The sequence below is a fragment of the Trypanosoma equiperdum genome (genome assembly GCF_001457755.1).
Source record: "Trypanosoma equiperdum strain OVI genome assembly, contig: ctg_373, whole genome shotgun sequence".
Taxonomy (NCBI): Eukaryota; Euglenozoa; class Kinetoplastea; order Trypanosomatida; family Trypanosomatidae; genus Trypanosoma; species Trypanosoma equiperdum.
The window spans coordinates 127553-144145 of NW_027124280.1; the positions used below are offsets into that span (position 1 = coordinate 127553).

Below are 16593 nucleotides of genomic sequence, written 5' to 3' on the forward strand. Positions count from 1 at the left end.
TTGTTTCTCCACCTTCTTGCGCCTTTTTTTCTCTCTCAAAACCTCCTGTGCAAAGTCAGTAGCGTTCCTTCTGCAGGTAAACACAATGCGTACATTCGGAAGGGGCCCCTCTCCAACTGTACTGTTGCCTCACTAAATTACTTTACTCCCACGTTTTCTACCACGGAGTTGGAGCAACAGGGGGACAAAAAAAAAACATTGAAAAGCCAACTGACTGTTTTCAACATCTCTCATGAGCTCGTCATCCCTTTCGAACAAGTTCACAGTGTTGGAGTGGCAACCGCCGTCGCCTTCAAGCAAAGGGATTAGATAACAACAACAAGAAAACACACGAAGAACGCAGACATGTATGATCATACGGAGAAATGGTGGCGTCATTTTTTCCCCCTCTTGGATTTAATATATATATATATATAAAGGGAGAGATAACGCGGAGGGTTCCTGTGCGCATACAGTGACAGCATGAAGCGACACAGTGCATGGAACCCTCATACATCACGTCTCAAATATACCAGTGCTACCCCTCAAGCGCGAGGCACTCGCACAATGAACCGACATTGCTGCATCTCTATTACATTCAGTCACACCATTGCACAACCACGTGGAAAAGACGGCAGCACGGTGGAATCAAAGAAAAAAAAATTAAGCAGTGGTGAGAAGTAGGTTGACTAGAGGTCGCTGCTGCTTTCCGAACCTGAATCGTCACTACCGATGCTAATCTCTGAAGTATCGATGTCAGAGTCGTCATCATCATCATCGTCATCATCAGAAGAGTCACTGTCAACATCACTCATACCGCCTCCACCAGCACCACCAGGTGGCGGTCCACGCATATTGCGGTCTGGTGGAGAACTTCCTCGAACTGATAATCCCGGCCGCACCGACCTCCCACCCGCATTGGAGTCATCGTAGCCATCTGGGCCGGCACGCGGTGGTGGGTTGGTGGAAGGTCCTGCTGTGGGACGCGGTCGGCCCAAAGCTCCTTGTGGGCGTATATGTTCCTCTTCTTGCGAATCACCGCTCGAGTCACTTCCACTGCTGCCTTCTAAAGCAGCATCGCGCATGTTTCCACTCGCTTTAGGAACGCGGGGGCCAGCAGAACTTCCATTACCTTCAGGACCATTACCTTGTCCACCAATCTTTGGCGCCCCGTCGTTTTCAGAGCGACTACCACGTTTGCGGCCCGCTTCCCCTCGAAGGGCGTTTAATTCCTCCCTGCGCAGCCGTTCACGCATCACCCGCAGCTTTGTTTCATGTTCCTCCAGTAAGGCATCCTCCGCAGCATTGAATTTCGCGAGTTCGTGTTCGAGGTACTCCAAGTTACGGTACTGCTCAAGGTATATGACAAACTGCGAGTGCATATCGCCCTCATGTTTTTCATACTCTTCCATGAAAGCGGGGCGAACAGCGTTCAGGGACTTTAGGCGCTTCTGCGTTCGCTCCAACTGGGTTTTTTTGCTCTCAATCTTCTGCTCGAGCGTTGTCTCGTCTGCACTGAGGTTCGCAATAGATGCCTGCAGTTGCTCCACTTGTGTGGTCACATCCTTCAGTACTTCACGGAGCCGGCGCTCAAATTCACCTACCTCTGTAGCTCGCGATAGAACGCGTTGTCGTTCCCCCCTCTGACCTGTTTCCTCTTCGATGAGAAAAAAGAGCGAACTTCCATCGTTCGTCAAATCACTGCAAAGTTGCTGCACACGTTTGGCATCCTGCACATTCCTCTGCGCAATCACCTGCTGCAACGTAGCATGATCAATTTCCTCCAGCCCGGTCGTATTCATAGCCTTCTTCAGTACATTCGCTAAGATAAGCATTTCCTGCACAGCGTTCCCGTCAGATTGGTATAATTTCTTTATGTTCAACTTCACCCTCCCCTTGGCCAAAGCCACCTCGCATACTTGTTTGAAGAAAAACACTCGATCGGCTTCACGTTCTATTTCGTACACAATTTCCGCGGATGGCTCGTAGCGTTTAATGAGCCAAAAGAGACAATCCGCCACCAACTCCACATTGGGATTTCGGAATGACTCCATACTGATTAGGTTGGGGTAGCCCAACAACCGCATCGTCTCTGCAAAGGAACGAAGCTCTCTAAAAGACATTTCGACTGTTTCGACGTGGTGGAGCCGATGCTAACCTTATACGCAAAGCTAACAAATATATCGTCTTCTTTTTTTTTTGGGGGGGGGGCGTTATGCCTGACTCACGCCAATATGAGCAACGGATTGTAATACGTACGTCTGGAACGAAACCACAAAACGAGTTGACAGCAAGAATTGTATTTTGCAACTCCCTACTATCTAAGTACAAAATTAATTGCATCACAGAAAAAAAAACGGTGCACAGAAGGTTCGGTGACATTGGTGAAAAAAAGAGCACAAAAAGCCAGACCTTGGGAGTGAATTGTACTGTCTTATGCGAATATGTGTGTGTCGTTGTTTTTCGCACCGACTAATGTCTGCATATATATATATATATATATATATGTAATTATTTTCATGAATGATTGTACAATACTCTTCTTTCCTGACATATTGTTACGCCTCGGCAGCAATGGTCACGTGCTCCTTCGTTGAATGCTGATGATGTAAATCCATGAGAAATTCCACAGCGTGGATAACCTGGAGCAAAAGTTAAAGGACTCTCCCTTCGGGCACACCGAAACGGCTCGGTGGCAAAAATAAGAGTCAGAGCACGATCTACTTTAAACCATTGAAAGGATAAGTCAGAAAAAAAGACTAAATGATGAACTCCTCTCCACGATCCCCGCCGCTGGAACTGCTCCTACCGTTACGTTTTCCACTTCGCACCTTTCCGCGGGATGCACCACTGTGACTCTCCCCTTTCGAACCGTCAGGAACATCGTCCGTACGGTCTTCTGACACTTCAGGTCGCTGCTTTCCGTCAGGGGTAAATATCTCATCAAAGTCAAGGTCGAGGGAGTCGCTAACAGAAGCTTCCATGTAACTGGTATCATTTTCCAACGTCCCATCAGGCTGCGCATGACTGCGTATTCCGGCTTGACTCATCACTTGTTTGGCTTCCACATCAAAGAACCGTGAGACAAGTTGTTCACGCGGTGTCAAATCCTCGTCACCATAGCGCTCCAGCGTGTGATACAAGGCGTCCCATGTCATCTTCGCATCGTTACCTGCGCGGTGGGCAGGAAGCGTTGGGGGTATCCGCAACCACTGCACAAGGTCACTGAGGCCCCAAGTGGGTGGGTGCTTATCCAATGTCACCGGCCGACGACGATGGGCGTCGCGAATCAAATGAAACGTGTCACCAAAAATAATGTTTGAAGGGAGCTCCATACCCGACGCTTCCAGAGTCCACTTGATCAAGGAAACGTCAGCCAATTTTCCTCCGTGACTGAGCACAAGCAGCCGCTTCTCAGCACCGGGGAGCTCCTGGGGTTCCGGTGTATTAAGAAAATCAAGCACCTTTGCCCAAGCATCTCGAAAGGGAAGACCGTCTTCCTCTAGCATCTTCTGAGTTATGTGCGTTAGAGTTGTTACCTCGGGAGAAACACAGCGACCATTGCTCGGCCGAACGAGACACGAAAACACTTTGTCATGAGCCGGAGAATAAAACCCAAACTCCATGATATCCTCGGTAGGGCCATCAGGTCCAAACACAGGCGGCCCCGTAAACTCCAAATCAAAGGTGAAAAGACGAAACGGAACTGATAGATACCGCTCAAACAACAACTGACGGAGTAGCTGAGTACAGAGGTGCCCATCCATAGCTAAGAGTTTTGTCTCTGTTATACCTCGACGCTCCATCTCCACATCAAAGTGTTGTTGAAGGAATTGACGCTGAGTACTCAACGGCGGGTGGATACCTAGTTGAAGCTGTGTGAAGACCTCCAAATGAGTAAGGTTTTGTGTTGCCTTGATGGCTCGGGCAAAATGTACACAAGCGCGTCTCATGTCCCTCTGGCTTCGTCTGCTTTTTGTAAATAAAAAGAAAGTTGCATGTACAAGATCAAGAACTAATGTTGTGCAGCTGTCCCGAATAGTGAACACGAAAGCTCCTCAGGAACAGCTTAGTTGCTTCCCAGACCAGACTATGGACGACAGAGCAGTCTTTCATGACGCCTGACATCAAGAAAAAAAGTTCCATCGCCGCAAAAAATATAAACGTGAAATTACAACGCCGGATTAGGAACAACACAATGCAAGCAGCAAATGTTCTTGGTTCATCACATCCCTTTGCCGCCATCCCTCAACTTGACCCCCTTCAAAAAATAGTGCAACGTTACGCAACAGAAACTGCACCAGGAACACATGGAGTAAGCCCCACCGCTGCTTCGGATCCGGTTAGTCGATATTAGTGCCATATTAGCGGACAACAAGTGGCTGGACGCTCGCGTAAGATTACCATTCCCAAAGACTCCCATCACAAGGGCCACCAATGGAAGCCAATGTTTGGTTCACATTTCCTGCAAAGAAAGTTATTGGCCCGAACACTATACAAGAAAGCCAATGAAAAGAATGTCACCTACCGTGTTACGATATTCCAAATAGTGGCACCGGTTACAGAATAACTCCGGAAAATCAAACACAGTGCCAGTCCGCTCCATGTGCACTTAAATCCCCGTGCAAAAAAGCAAGTGGGGTGTGGAAGAAAATTTGCGTCCGCCTTCCACACGACCAACTACGATACGGAACCTCATTCAATGTAAATAAGCACCCTTTTCTTTGATCACCTTTTTCAAACCCCCAAACATCCATTGACCTTCGCCGCCGCCTGTGTGGTTCACAAGGCTGACGGTCACGTGGGGCCCGACGCATTTCCCGCGGTAGCACCAGCGCACTTGTACCACCTCCAACTTCCTTCCCCTATTCTCCGTTATTTCCCCACGAAGAGGAAGTCCCACCATGTCACTCTCTGGTTGATGAGGGAGGAATCACACATTTCTTCCATGACTCCCACTCCATGGCAGCCTTTTCCGCAACATCTTCTGCCCATGCTGGAATCGGAGCCGGCTTCAACACCCCGCTATCGGTGCGAGTCTCCCCTGTTTTCCAGTTTACGAACACCACCCGCTCACCTTCCCTATCCAATCCTTCAATAAAATCAGAGCCCCCAAACACGGCTGGAGCACACGGTGTGAGCAACAGGGCCCGTGGATTTAGGTACAGTATCGTGTCATCATTTTCCTCCTCCTCTCCGATTCCATCCTCGTCCATGCCAGAAATGTGGAACCGACGACGGCGGTACCTCCGCCACACTTCACTCAGCGTGGGGAACACCTTAGATGGATCGCCCAGTGTTTTAGGTGAGTCTTCTTTGCAAAAATTAAAGGTCGTCACGGGGGCAGATGATGGTTCACTATTGTCAAGAAATGGATAGATTGGTTTAATCGCATGTTCTTGGACAAACTGCAAGAGTGGACCAAGGATAGCAAAGCGACGCTCCGGGGTTACAAGCACCCATTCCCCAATTTGCGGGTCAAGGAGAGGATCGAAGTTCGGAAGGTACCTCTCCAACTCCTTTCGCGTAATGGGGCAGTACGTCATCTAACTAATCAACATACGTGCGTCGCAACAACAGCATTATAAAGGATTTAGAGAGATCAACAGAGGGGAAAGCCAGCCGAGATATGCTAAGGGGGAAATCATGAGGGGAATGTAGCCTATGCAGATTCAATTTTCAAAAGCAATATGTACCTAATGGATGACTAAAGGGGGAGAATAGAGGTCACACTGCACTTCTAGTAACCTTTCACAAGAAAGAGCGTAAAAAATTAACCCATCGCTAGTCACCACACCAACGAATCGCGGATATACATACGCACCGAGCGCAAAGCACAAATCTTTTTACACTGCAATGGGTAACAGAAGAAAAGTGGATAACGCGGCCAGGGATGCACAGGCATAACAAGAACAATTCGCTACGCACATACGCCACACTTGACCTTCAACAGGTTTGGGTCCGCTCCAGAGGCAGCGCCCCGGCGAGCGGCAACCACCAAAATTCCTTCAATGTCCACGTGGCTAGGAAATAAAGACAAGGTTGAGCAACCAAAGAACTAAAGAGATAAACGCCACACAAAGCAAAACAGTAAAAACTCGCTCTGTGGTGTCCATAGTGTTAAGGGCGAACTCCGTGCTAACGAGTGACAAAAAAGACCTGATAGGTCCCTTAGCAGGCACCTGGTGCCGGGGTACTTCCGTGTACGTCTTGGAATTGTCAGCTGGCGGATAACCCTTCCCCGCAACTTTCGCGTCGGCTGCAGACAATAGTGAGCTCATCTTGCTCGTCCTTTGGTACACGGTTAACTCGGTTTGTGAGATGTGTATTGCCCTTTATTTTTGTCTTTTCACTGTCGCACCAGCACAACACACTCTAACTTTGATACTCCTGAAGGGCAAAAGGAAGGTGGAAAAAACATAACCACAATTTCTAAAGTCGGGGTAACCCCGCGTGAAGCACAGCGTTTAGTTAAATATACACGTGCATTGCCTGGTGATGTGAAGAGAGGTAACCGCCCAAGAAATTTAAGAAACACAAGCAATTTCCGTCCCCTAAACTAAGTGGGGTGAAAACCGGCAAATGATGGAGTGATGGTTTCGCGAGCTACAGCACGCCAAGTAAAAGGAAAAAAACGCAGCCGACCACACTGAAGATGGGATAGAACCATAGCCCCACTAATATTGATGGGAGAAAAGAACTAACTTCGAATGCTCGCGCTGCATCATTCTACCGTTGTAGTTTTCTGCTTCGGAGGAAGAACACTTGGTAGCAAGAAACCAGTCCGGCTTTTGTACGCCCTCCATTCACTGTAGCGACTCATGCTTGCCTCCTTTTGAATCATGAAAGGGAGAAACAGTCCTACCCAAACCCACGCAAGAACCCCAAAGGACCCCACATGATTCGAGATGAAGCCAAACGTACCATAGATCATCATCTCCCCAAGGTAATTAGGATGCCGAATACGAGAGAAAAAACCATCAGTTATAAGACCCTTCTTTTTCTTCAACACGAAGTATTTTTGACAGTCACTGCACATCATCATTACAAGTCCAATTAAGTATACAAGAGTTGCTGCGCAGAGTGCACCCTCAGAACGCTCTGCCTTTCTTATAATTGCATTGTATACAATATACCAGTAGGGTCCCAGAACAGAGGCAAATATGGTGAGAGCCCCTGCAAACGTGATGTGTTTTTGCCACTTTGGATCTGGGAAAACAAGCTCTTTCAGTAACCAGCAGAGACCGTATCCACCATGAAGGGCGGTATATGTTATCGCCGTTGCGGAGTAGTTACCAGACTTCTTCATCAACCACAAGCAAAAGAAGAGCGTCCCGCCCTTCTGCAGATTGATGACATGGGCTGCCTTGAGGGGCCGCGGGCCTCCGAAAAGGTCATTGGCTGCGTAATCGATAAAGGCAAGCCACTTCTTAAGAAAATATGGAGAATCCGTTACCTCTTTCAATCCCTCCTGTGCCATCGAAAATACTGTTGCTTCTTGTAATGTTCCAGTACTCGTCACCCGTTATCCCTCAGCTGGTTGTTGGCTATTAATAGTTTCCAAGTAGACTCAATAGGGTGCAGATGAAAGTGCACAAAAGGCCAGCAATAACTATATCGGACTATTAACCTCCAAGCAGGGTGAAAAAAGGTACATCAGTTTAGAGTAACACGGGTTGCTCACTCGAATAAGGATCGCAGTACCGATTGATAGAACTAGGCACCCACGTCTTCTCTCTGTCACTTTTTTTCCTTTACGTAACACAGTTGAAGTCGCTCTCAATATGTTGCAAAAGCACTCGTACAAGTTGTTGCCTATCATCGATTGCGTTAAGGTCATCGTGCAATCCCACCAGACCAGCACCGCCATCTAAAAACGTTCCCAAGGAGTAATCCCTCCCGAGGCGATGATCAGTGACACGGTTTTGTGGGTAATTGTACGTCCTCATTTTGTCTGATCGCTCTCCACTGCTCCATTGATTGCACCACGTCTCATGAAGAGAAGAATTTTGGTCCTTTACACGACGTACCAACAGTTGTTGGGCGACCATCTGTAGCGCAAGTTCCTTATTTCCAAGAGCCGACCGGGACTGGTGACATTTGACTGATATACCAGATGGTTTATGCGTTAAACAAACGGCGTTGGAACTGCTTTGCATTCCCTGACCCCCTGGTCCTGACCCCCGAACGAATTCAATGTTGCAATCCTTTTCGTGAACATCAACAGAAACTGGGTCAAGCACGGGCATCAGAGTAACCACAGCTGTAGAGGTTTGCATCTTTCCATCTTGGTCGGTAACGGGTACCCGTTGAACCTTGTGAACCCCAATCTCATGCCGTAGATTGCGGTACACCCCTTCCCCTTTAACTTTAATTTTCATTCCATTTCCACCGACTGCAGGACCACCGGAACTAACGGGCTCGCCATCTCCTTCACCACCGTCCACATCAACGCTCCAATGCCTTATTTCAGTTGCGTATGCCCTATACATCTCGAGCAACTCAGATGCAAATAGAGATGCCTCCTCGCCACCAGCCTTTCCAGCAACCTCAAGCGACCATGTGTTGGTACATGATCCCAGAGCATCACTCAAATTGAGACGCCGCGTCATGACGGCATTCACGTCACTATCCATGTCACGAACCTTCTCAACGAGCTCCCGGACATCTTCTTCTACCATGAGTAATATATCCCGATCGTCGTCTGACAGAGTTTCATGTGAATGAAGTTGGTCCTTCAACTTTATGTTGTCATTAATCTTCAGTAAATGGGCTGATAGCCTCTCCGACACGTCCAGTTCATCTCTGTACTGAATATTCCACATCACGTGATTGTAAGAAGTGTCCCCGACTTTAGTGTGCAGTGAAGCCAAGTCAGCGCACTCTTGTTGTTGTTCAAGCCCCACACGCCTCATGTTTAGTCGAAGAAAGTATTCTGTGACTAGAGGATGGTGAATAGAGTCTAATAGGACCCTCGACTTTTCTGAAAGCACCCAACTGTGGTACGGAATAGTCTTAGGATTGGCTATCTTTTTAACCCCTCCGAGGGTTCCACCCGCTCCAAACAAGAGCAATGGGGCATTCCTCATACAACTAGTCTGAAGAAACAACACGCAGAGAGGACAAATGAACATAAGGCAGCTATGGCACCAACGAAGTATTACAAAAATGCGACAAACTGAGCCATTAAACAGTCAACCGACCGCTGCTACCAACATTCAATACAAAAACTACTGTATCGGTTTCGATTACCTATGTTGCAGTTCCTCTCTAGCTAATCTAACATCACCAGTATACATATCAATGAATAAAAATTTAAAACATAATATCATTCGTGTATTTGTTCACATCCACGATGGAGAATTTTTGAAAAATAAAATCTAGATATCATCCTGAACCTCAAGGAATTCTTGGAATTGCTTGTACGTTATGTCGCCGTTTTCGTCAGCTCTCCCATCGAAAAGGAGTGACACAAGCATATCCTCGTCCGTCTTAGGAACGTTAAAGTGCATTACTTCGTTCAGTGAGTGGCGGAAAACATCTCGATTTAACCGGGATGATGCGCTGTGGCAACCAATGAGGCGAAACTGCTCCTGTACGGAACCCTTCCTTTGGATCAACTTTTGGCGTAACTCAACTGCAAGCTGTTTCCTTCGTTTCACGTCCTCTGTTTTGATAGCTACTGTCTTCAGTGATTCGTCTTTTGTCATGTTTACGCTCTTTACAGAGCGCACCGTCAGTGAAGCTTCATCCATATGTTCTGAAGAGGTTATGTTCACCAAATCCATGAACTCATTAAATGAAATCACTCCGGCACTAGAAGGAACGAGGTTGTGTACGAGGAGGAGTGCTTCGTCCTCGGTTATAGAACAGCTACACGACCTTAAGAATTCGCGAACCTGACGATAGCCCAATACTCCCTTAGGAGCCAATGTACAGTAGGCTTCGTGGCCACGAGTAAATTTTAGCTGAATTTGCTGCTTGAATAAAAGAAGTAACTCCTTCAGCCGCTGCTCAGAAGGGAGTTGCTCCGTTACGGTAAGTATCCTCTTCGTCTCTTCACTCATATCGAGGAGACGAAAAGGACGCTCAAGTATTGTAATCTCCTTCCCAACCTGGAAGTCCTCTGCCGTGTAGGGAACGGTTGAGCCATCTGGCATTGGTTTCCGATAAACACCTTTTGCAAGAAACCTCCCGGCAAGGTAACCTGAGTTCCGTTCGGGTTTTTCATAAATAGACATTTCATCAGTTTCTCTAAAAAAGGATATAACAAATCTCCTCTTCTCATCACCGCGGACCAAAGGATTGGCCAACTCCGCCAAAAAATTCATGACCCTGCCCTCTTCTTTTTCAATTTTTTCAACATCACGGCGCATCGGCCTTGGATTTAAAGTTAGCCAACTTGATCGGTTTTCTCGTTCGCTCCCAAAGCCGTTTGGTGGGGGAGGAAAGAATATTATCGGCTTTTTCTCGTCGGAGGCAAGGATAGGCTTTATGTCTACACACGGTGCGAGTTCAATACCAAGTTCGTTCTTCATGTAACGGCGTGTTGCTTCGTCGGCATCGTATATAAAATAGGGTCGACCGTGAATATGATATGTTTCTCCCACTTTCATGTCTTCTGCCACAAGAAAGTCCCGCTTTAATATAACACCAAAAGTATGCTCCTGGAAACGGATTTTGCTCCCTTCCGCACCGGGGCGAGCAACCCGCTGACGGCCCAAAATCACCGAACTGCCCATTCGCCCGGAATTTTCTTGTCTTCTCTCAATAATCTCCACAGTGTTATTCTCTAGATACAGACGAATCACAACAAAGCGAAGGTCGCCACTAAGACTTTCGCGATCGTCCCACAGGGCTAAAAATGTCAGGTGCTCATTTATGTTATGACGAAGGAAGTTTTGAGCTGTAAGAATATCTTCCGTGGGATGCTTCGTGTAAATACCAGTCAGTTGTTGTTCAATCGCACGCTTCTGGTCCATATCTTCAGATGTAGCAAGACGATGAGTGCTTTTGGATAGTTGAGCTTGCATTGTAGCGAATTTGTCAATCTCAATTGGCCACGACAACGGTTCTGGCACTGTTTGACCAAGTACCTTCTTATAATAAAGGCGGCTTCTCGCATCCATGTCAAGAATATGATACTCTCTGCTGAATAACGTAATTGTTCCACCTATTTGGAAGTCTTCCAGCATAACAATATCATTGATGTTGTCCATTCTTCTCGGTACTTGTCTTCGGGACAGAATGGTCGATTGCACAATACCACTGTTTTGTTGCTTCGCCTCTTGCACAGATATGCTATTATCCTGTGTGTAATAACGAATGCAAACCTTCCTCACGATCTTAGTCTCAGTCCCTTCTGGAATATCTTCCACAAAGTACGCAAGAAAGGACACAACGTGATCCTTCGCGTCATCGGGGTTATCAAAGTTTACTGTCATCCAACCATCAAACACAGGCTCGTCCTCATCGACAAACTCATCATCAATAGTTCTCATCTTATTTTCCCGATTGAAGCCACCCCCATTAAATACGTACTCTGTATGGGGGGCATAGTCTACATTCCGTGGCAACAGTAACGTGTGACTAGTTCTGTTTGTATCGCGACAAATTGGGTCATCGTGAAAATTGGCCCCCAGTGCCAACGGTAAGTTATTCTCCAAAGTAAAGTTCTCATACTTGCGCACTGGTTGAGTGCGCGCAACACTGTTCTTCATATTTATTTCTTTTACTGCAACTAATTAAAATCAGTAAATGAGCATACGCGAAAAGGAGAAAAAATATAGTGGCACCCTTAAAGCACAACATAGTGCTCTCAACAACGGCACACACAAAGGCGGAAATAACACATTTGGTTACTTAATGATTGGGTGTTCACCGTTCGCTCAGTGCCTTCGCACGCCTGTGACCCCCAGCATGTTGAGTTTATATGTCACCCCATTTGTATCAAAACACAAACAATAATAACTCTTACTAACAGAAAAGGTGTGATAAGCAATGGTAAGAAAAGAATAAATATTTTGTATTGGTCCATTATGCGTGCGTAATTCAGTCCACCCTTTCCGCTCTTTTGGCTATGGACCCAAACATATATGTAGCAGAGGTGGCAACTCACACATGCATGCACTTCCTTGGTTTCAGAAAAAGAAGATAATTCCCCATACCTCGCGGTATGAAATGCAGCGCAACAGCTAGTAGCGGAGTCACATTTTTTGCGTTTGTTTGTTATCCCACAACCACCCATGGCATGAGCAGTCAATATAGAGAATCTAGCGTGAAAATCTAGTCCAAAGGGCACCCTTACTTTCCATCACGCTCGTACCGTGTCGTTTTTTTTCTTTGCTTATTTTCGATAGACCACTTCCCCCGCTAAATGGTTATATGGGGCAAGCCGTTATGTGGCAGCATACGACCGTCGGGCAATATATACGTATACATTTGCTTCTGAAACCCTACGCTTGGTACAATCGAGTGAAGTCGGCGCATAATTTTTTTATTAACGTTCCAACAGGTCCTGAACATATTTAATATCGTAAGTTCAAACACATCAACGTCTCCTACACACAGTGGTACACGAGGAGACGCCGAATTACCGTTCAGTACGCTTAAAAGGTGCGCCGTCACTCAACCGGCATCAATCCGCCGTAATTGCCGAAATAGGACCTCCTGCCCAAGTTGCGTCAGGTGTAAACCTGGCGAGTCGAGGAAGCGGCCAAACGCCTGAAGCGACGAGTGTTATACCAAGTTTTTACGCAACGCCAGTGGACGGAACCAAGTAATCTCCCGCAACACCATATCCCTAAGCGTCCAGTTAAGGCAAATTCATCAACCACGTTCCCCTCCGCTGCGTTCCCCATGCAAGCACACGAGCGACGAGAGTTTCCTGCGCAACGCATAGCACAGGTGCATAAACTCCCAACTATCAAAGAGGGTGCTCCAATACAGAAGCATTGGCAGCAAATATGTGCAGACCGGTATAGTGATCAACAAACCACCCACCACGAACACACCGGCTTACGGTAGTAATCGAACGACGAAGTGGCCACGGCGCAGAGCGCAGCAATAATGTAAAACACAACAGAGGGTCTACACTTCGCGGCGACGCAGGGGAAACCGCTGCCTCACGGCTCCCACAGATATTCAGTAAGGCAACGAAAGGTAGCAGGCACCGGCAAGGGAGAGAGCCGGCCATAACACTACTGACCCTGCACGCTGTGCTGCATGAAACCGTTGACCTCTAGGCGGGACCCCAACACACACTGCCCTGTGAGGGGAACGGGCGGAAAACCGCAACGCCGCTGGTCAGACAACATTCACAACTTGGACAAGAAGGAATAGAACGCCAAATACAGGTTCCCAAAGACAGTTGGCGCAGAAGGGTCTCCAGGGGGAACCAGGGCACGCCGGAAGAGCGCCATGACCCCTCCGAAACCACATAAACCCCACATCCAGTCACGGGATTGACGGAAACCCCCCGCAGGGCGGCACGCCCCAGGGCGTTGTCAGGGAAGGGAGATCAAGCAGCGATAGCGAGCCGCGTCAGGGCCGGGCTGTAGCACAAGCGCCAACCTCATAATACCCGTGAACGCTTTCAGCATCTCCGCCATTTTGCCCTTGCGCCCGCGTCGCCAGGGTGACGGATCGCGAAGTAGCTGTGGAACAAGTAGGTCTCGAGACAAACTTGTCGTAAGGTTCCCAACTCACCCGTAGTAATCATTACAGGGGACGTGCTAACGGTTAGGCATCGCTCGGAAAGGGGGGCGGATGTCGCCCTTAAAGCGATCGATCACTGGCATATGGGTGCGATAGCGCGTAGATAGCGAGCGAAGTGCATTGCATTGCTTGAAGGTCTGCTTAAATTGGGGAGCATACCGCAAGGGGGGACACACCCCAATACGAGCAAAGCGCCCGTCCCCACACACAGTCCGCCACCACCCAAAATGCTACGAACTGACCTCGCCAACGTGAAAGGTGCTAACCGACGGCGCGGACACATAACCTTACCCCCGACCACACCAAAAGCCGGCCGTGGTTTGTGTTTTTCCGGCGACGCATCGCAAGCAACAAGACCTCGGACCCCCTTTGGCACCCACCAGTGCATTGTCGAACTCACTTGGGGTGTGCACGCGGGCGGGCATGCTGCCCAACAGTCCCCACCACACGCCACACACAGGAAAGTCGTTTAGACAACCACATTTTCCTTTGCCGAGGCTCCAGGTAATGACATTTCAGTGATGACCCAGTTTCACGGAGACTGCACTCCGGTTGGGACACCCTAGTCTCAAGGTGCGGGAAGACGGGAAGTGCTTCCCGCTGCGTGGAACTGCGGTTGCTATTGACGACGGGAATCTGGCTGAAAATGAATGCGTTTGGACGGATGATTCAGTTTCAACACGGTGCGGGACGCCGCTGTATTGGTCATGGCTGGAAAATAGCCAAGTAGTGGGGCCTCAGCCCCGTGAAGACGGGACTGCGAGACTCCAGGAGGTGAAAAAAACGATGTAAAAGAGTGAACGCCCTAATAGAGGCTGGGATTTCGGGTATGCTAAGTGAGTTCGCGACTTGGAAGCGGAGGGAGCTTCTGCCTTTCTCGCCATCACTTCCGTCCGCGCTACTCTGTGTAGCCGTCGCCCTTCATGAAAAAAAAAACACCACCGTCAATGGAGGGTCAAACACTGAATATGTTGAATGCGTTCGTTACTCGCAGAGGGCAGGGAAGACAAAAATGTCGCTAAAAACCTCGCGCCCTACGACCCTCCTCCCCCCCCCCCAAAAAAAAAAAATTAATAAATAAGCAGCAGTCCTCACAGAAGCTGTATTTTCACACGAATTTTGGAAAGGAGAGAGAGCCGGTTCGTAAGGTGGAGAGGCCTTTCTCCGCCGTAGTTCCCGCTTAACACGTAATGAAGCATTCCCATGTAAGGCGAAGGAACCTCAGGGAATGAATTCAAGGACCTAGTGGAGATACGTTTGAGCAAAAGTTAAGCGCCCGCACGGGCACGGTAGTGGAGCTTCCCGGCGGTCGATCAATATCCCTTTTTTCTTTCTTTCAGCGCAGTCGCACCGGCGGAACCGGCAGGGAGGTTTTTGGGAACTGTGATTTGGCCGCAGCACCAGTGGATGGTAATAAAGACTCCACCACGGCACCTAAAAAGGGCCACCTTTTCCCCAAATTTTTCTCCACAAGTTTCAAGGATGCACTTGGAATTTCATTCGTCGGTAGGGGAAGATTATTACTCTAGATAATAAAGTTTTAAGCGAATCTGAGGATGGAGATTATTATATGGCGCAGGACAGGGCAGGACGCGCTCGCACCGCCGAAAAGACGGAGCGATGACTGTGCCACTGAAAGCTTGGAATGACGATGAGGGAAGGGTTGGAAAAGAAAAGGGTGATAGTGGAGGGTAAAAGAGAAGGTGACAAAGGAAAGAACGCATGTGCGCATTTCCTTTCCAATGTGATCCCCTCAGTGATAACATACCGGCCACCACCACCTCCTTAAATTGTAACTGAGAGAGGGATGTAGGGGTCGTGTGACTGCTTACATTCCTCACTCCAGGCATTGCCGCTACAATACAGTGGGCATTCACGTCGCATGTCGTTCGCCATTGCTATTTCAGTTTCCAAGTGATGGGGCAAGTGTTTCAGCCTCATCTCAGAAAAAAAAAAAAGATGGCAAAATAGTATACGATACCGTGTTAAGATCATCCCAAATGGTCGCGCGGACCGAACGCGAATCCCCCCCCCCCAAATACACAAGTAAAGAAAAAAAGAAAAAAATATATATATGCGAATTCTCTCAGTAGAGAACTCGATATGAATTGCTTAGGGAAGGGACAGAGAATGGAGTTGGATTACTCAGCCAGGGATAACTTGTATTTGTGCTCGCGTCATGTTGTGTTTCAGACTAGAGGTGTCATTTGCACAGATAGATTCACATCATTGTTCCAACGGAAAGAGTAAATAAGGGGCGACGAATGATAGGGTGTGAAGGAAGGAATAAATAACTCAGAATCAAACGAAGTATAAGTTTCGTCAAGGCATTCCGTACGACAAGAGTGAAACGTTATAGTCATCAGTGGTTTCATTTGTGGTAGCGGTGGTGGCGCCAACACCGCATCATGGCAGGAAATCGTAGCGACTGGGATCTGTCCACAAGCTGGGAGAAATATTTTCCTTCTTCGCTTTCCCTGGGAATGCCATTACTGCCTCGATTTCCTTGCAGCATATGAAACTCATGGCCTCCAATATCTATAATTTTTTTATTTGCTTTACTGTTAGCTAAATAGATGGGGTGTTATGTGGCCTTAGAAAGAGGGAAAGAAAAATTAGAGTGACAAGAATGAAAAGAGGTTAACAAAAAAAATGATTTTGCAAAGTTCTCTGTTGAAAACAAAGAAACTAATGCGCCTTGAAGAGTGGTCCCCCTCCTCTTATAATCGCTTCTTCTGTGTGAAAACATGTTGCAATGCAAGCATATCCTTCCTTAGATAGTCATAACGCGTTCATTATACCTTAAATCACTTCCGAACACAAATGCCTATATTATTTTTAGTCCGCATATTACTCCTCCCCACGTCAAGTAACGCTCTAATCACCTTCCCCCCCCCC

The 16593-nt window shown here is 47.8% G+C and overlaps 7 protein-coding genes across 7 annotated transcripts; all 7 read right to left on the minus strand.

The window, feature by feature from the left end:
* Nucleotides 1-668: 668 nt before the first annotated feature.
* TEOVI_000151300 (Clusterin-associated protein-1, putative) lies at nucleotides 669-2102 on the minus strand (the record flags this gene model as incomplete). Its single annotated transcript, XM_067224732.1, has 1 exon — nucleotides 669-2102. One exon carries the CDS (start codon nucleotides 2100-2102, stop codon nucleotides 669-671), a length of 1434 nt encoding a protein of 477 aa, XP_067080833.1.
* A 636-nt stretch (nucleotides 2103-2738) lies between these two features.
* TEOVI_000151400 (exonuclease, putative) lies at nucleotides 2739-3932 on the minus strand (the record flags this gene model as incomplete). The annotated part of the gene is made up of 1 exon (XM_067224733.1): nucleotides 2739-3932. The coding sequence occupies one exon, from the start codon at nucleotides 3930-3932 to the stop codon at nucleotides 2739-2741; it is 1194 nt and encodes a 397-aa protein (XP_067080834.1).
* A 954-nt stretch (nucleotides 3933-4886) lies between these two features.
* On the minus strand, nucleotides 4887-5525 carry TEOVI_000151500 (small nuclear RNA (snRNA) U1; the record flags this gene model as incomplete). The annotated part of the gene is made up of 1 exon (XM_067224734.1): nucleotides 4887-5525. One exon carries the CDS (start codon nucleotides 5523-5525, stop codon nucleotides 4887-4889), a length of 639 nt encoding a protein of 212 aa, XP_067080835.1.
* A 477-nt stretch (nucleotides 5526-6002) lies between these two features.
* TEOVI_000151600 (uncharacterized protein) lies at nucleotides 6003-6260 on the minus strand (the record flags this gene model as incomplete). Its single annotated transcript, XM_067224735.1, has 1 exon — nucleotides 6003-6260. The coding sequence occupies one exon, from the start codon at nucleotides 6258-6260 to the stop codon at nucleotides 6003-6005; it is 258 nt and encodes an 85-aa protein (XP_067080836.1).
* Nucleotides 6261-6703: 443 nt separating this feature from the next.
* On the minus strand, nucleotides 6704-7459 carry TEOVI_000151700 (Protein of unknown function (DUF1295), putative; the record flags this gene model as incomplete). The annotated part of the gene is made up of 1 exon (XM_067224736.1): nucleotides 6704-7459. One exon carries the CDS (start codon nucleotides 7457-7459, stop codon nucleotides 6704-6706), a length of 756 nt encoding a protein of 251 aa, XP_067080837.1.
* Nucleotides 7460-7733: 274 nt separating this feature from the next.
* Nucleotides 7734-9068, minus strand: TEOVI_000151800 (Peptide chain release factor 1, mitochondrial, putative; the record flags this gene model as incomplete). The annotated part of the gene is made up of 1 exon (XM_067224737.1): nucleotides 7734-9068. One exon carries the CDS (start codon nucleotides 9066-9068, stop codon nucleotides 7734-7736), a length of 1335 nt encoding a protein of 444 aa, XP_067080838.1.
* Nucleotides 9069-9359: 291 nt separating this feature from the next.
* On the minus strand, nucleotides 9360-11699 carry TEOVI_000151900 (cAMP response protein, putative; the record flags this gene model as incomplete). Its single annotated transcript, XM_067224738.1, has 1 exon — nucleotides 9360-11699. The coding sequence occupies one exon, from the start codon at nucleotides 11697-11699 to the stop codon at nucleotides 9360-9362; it is 2340 nt and encodes a 779-aa protein (XP_067080839.1).
* Between the last annotated feature and the right edge of the window lie 4894 nt (nucleotides 11700-16593).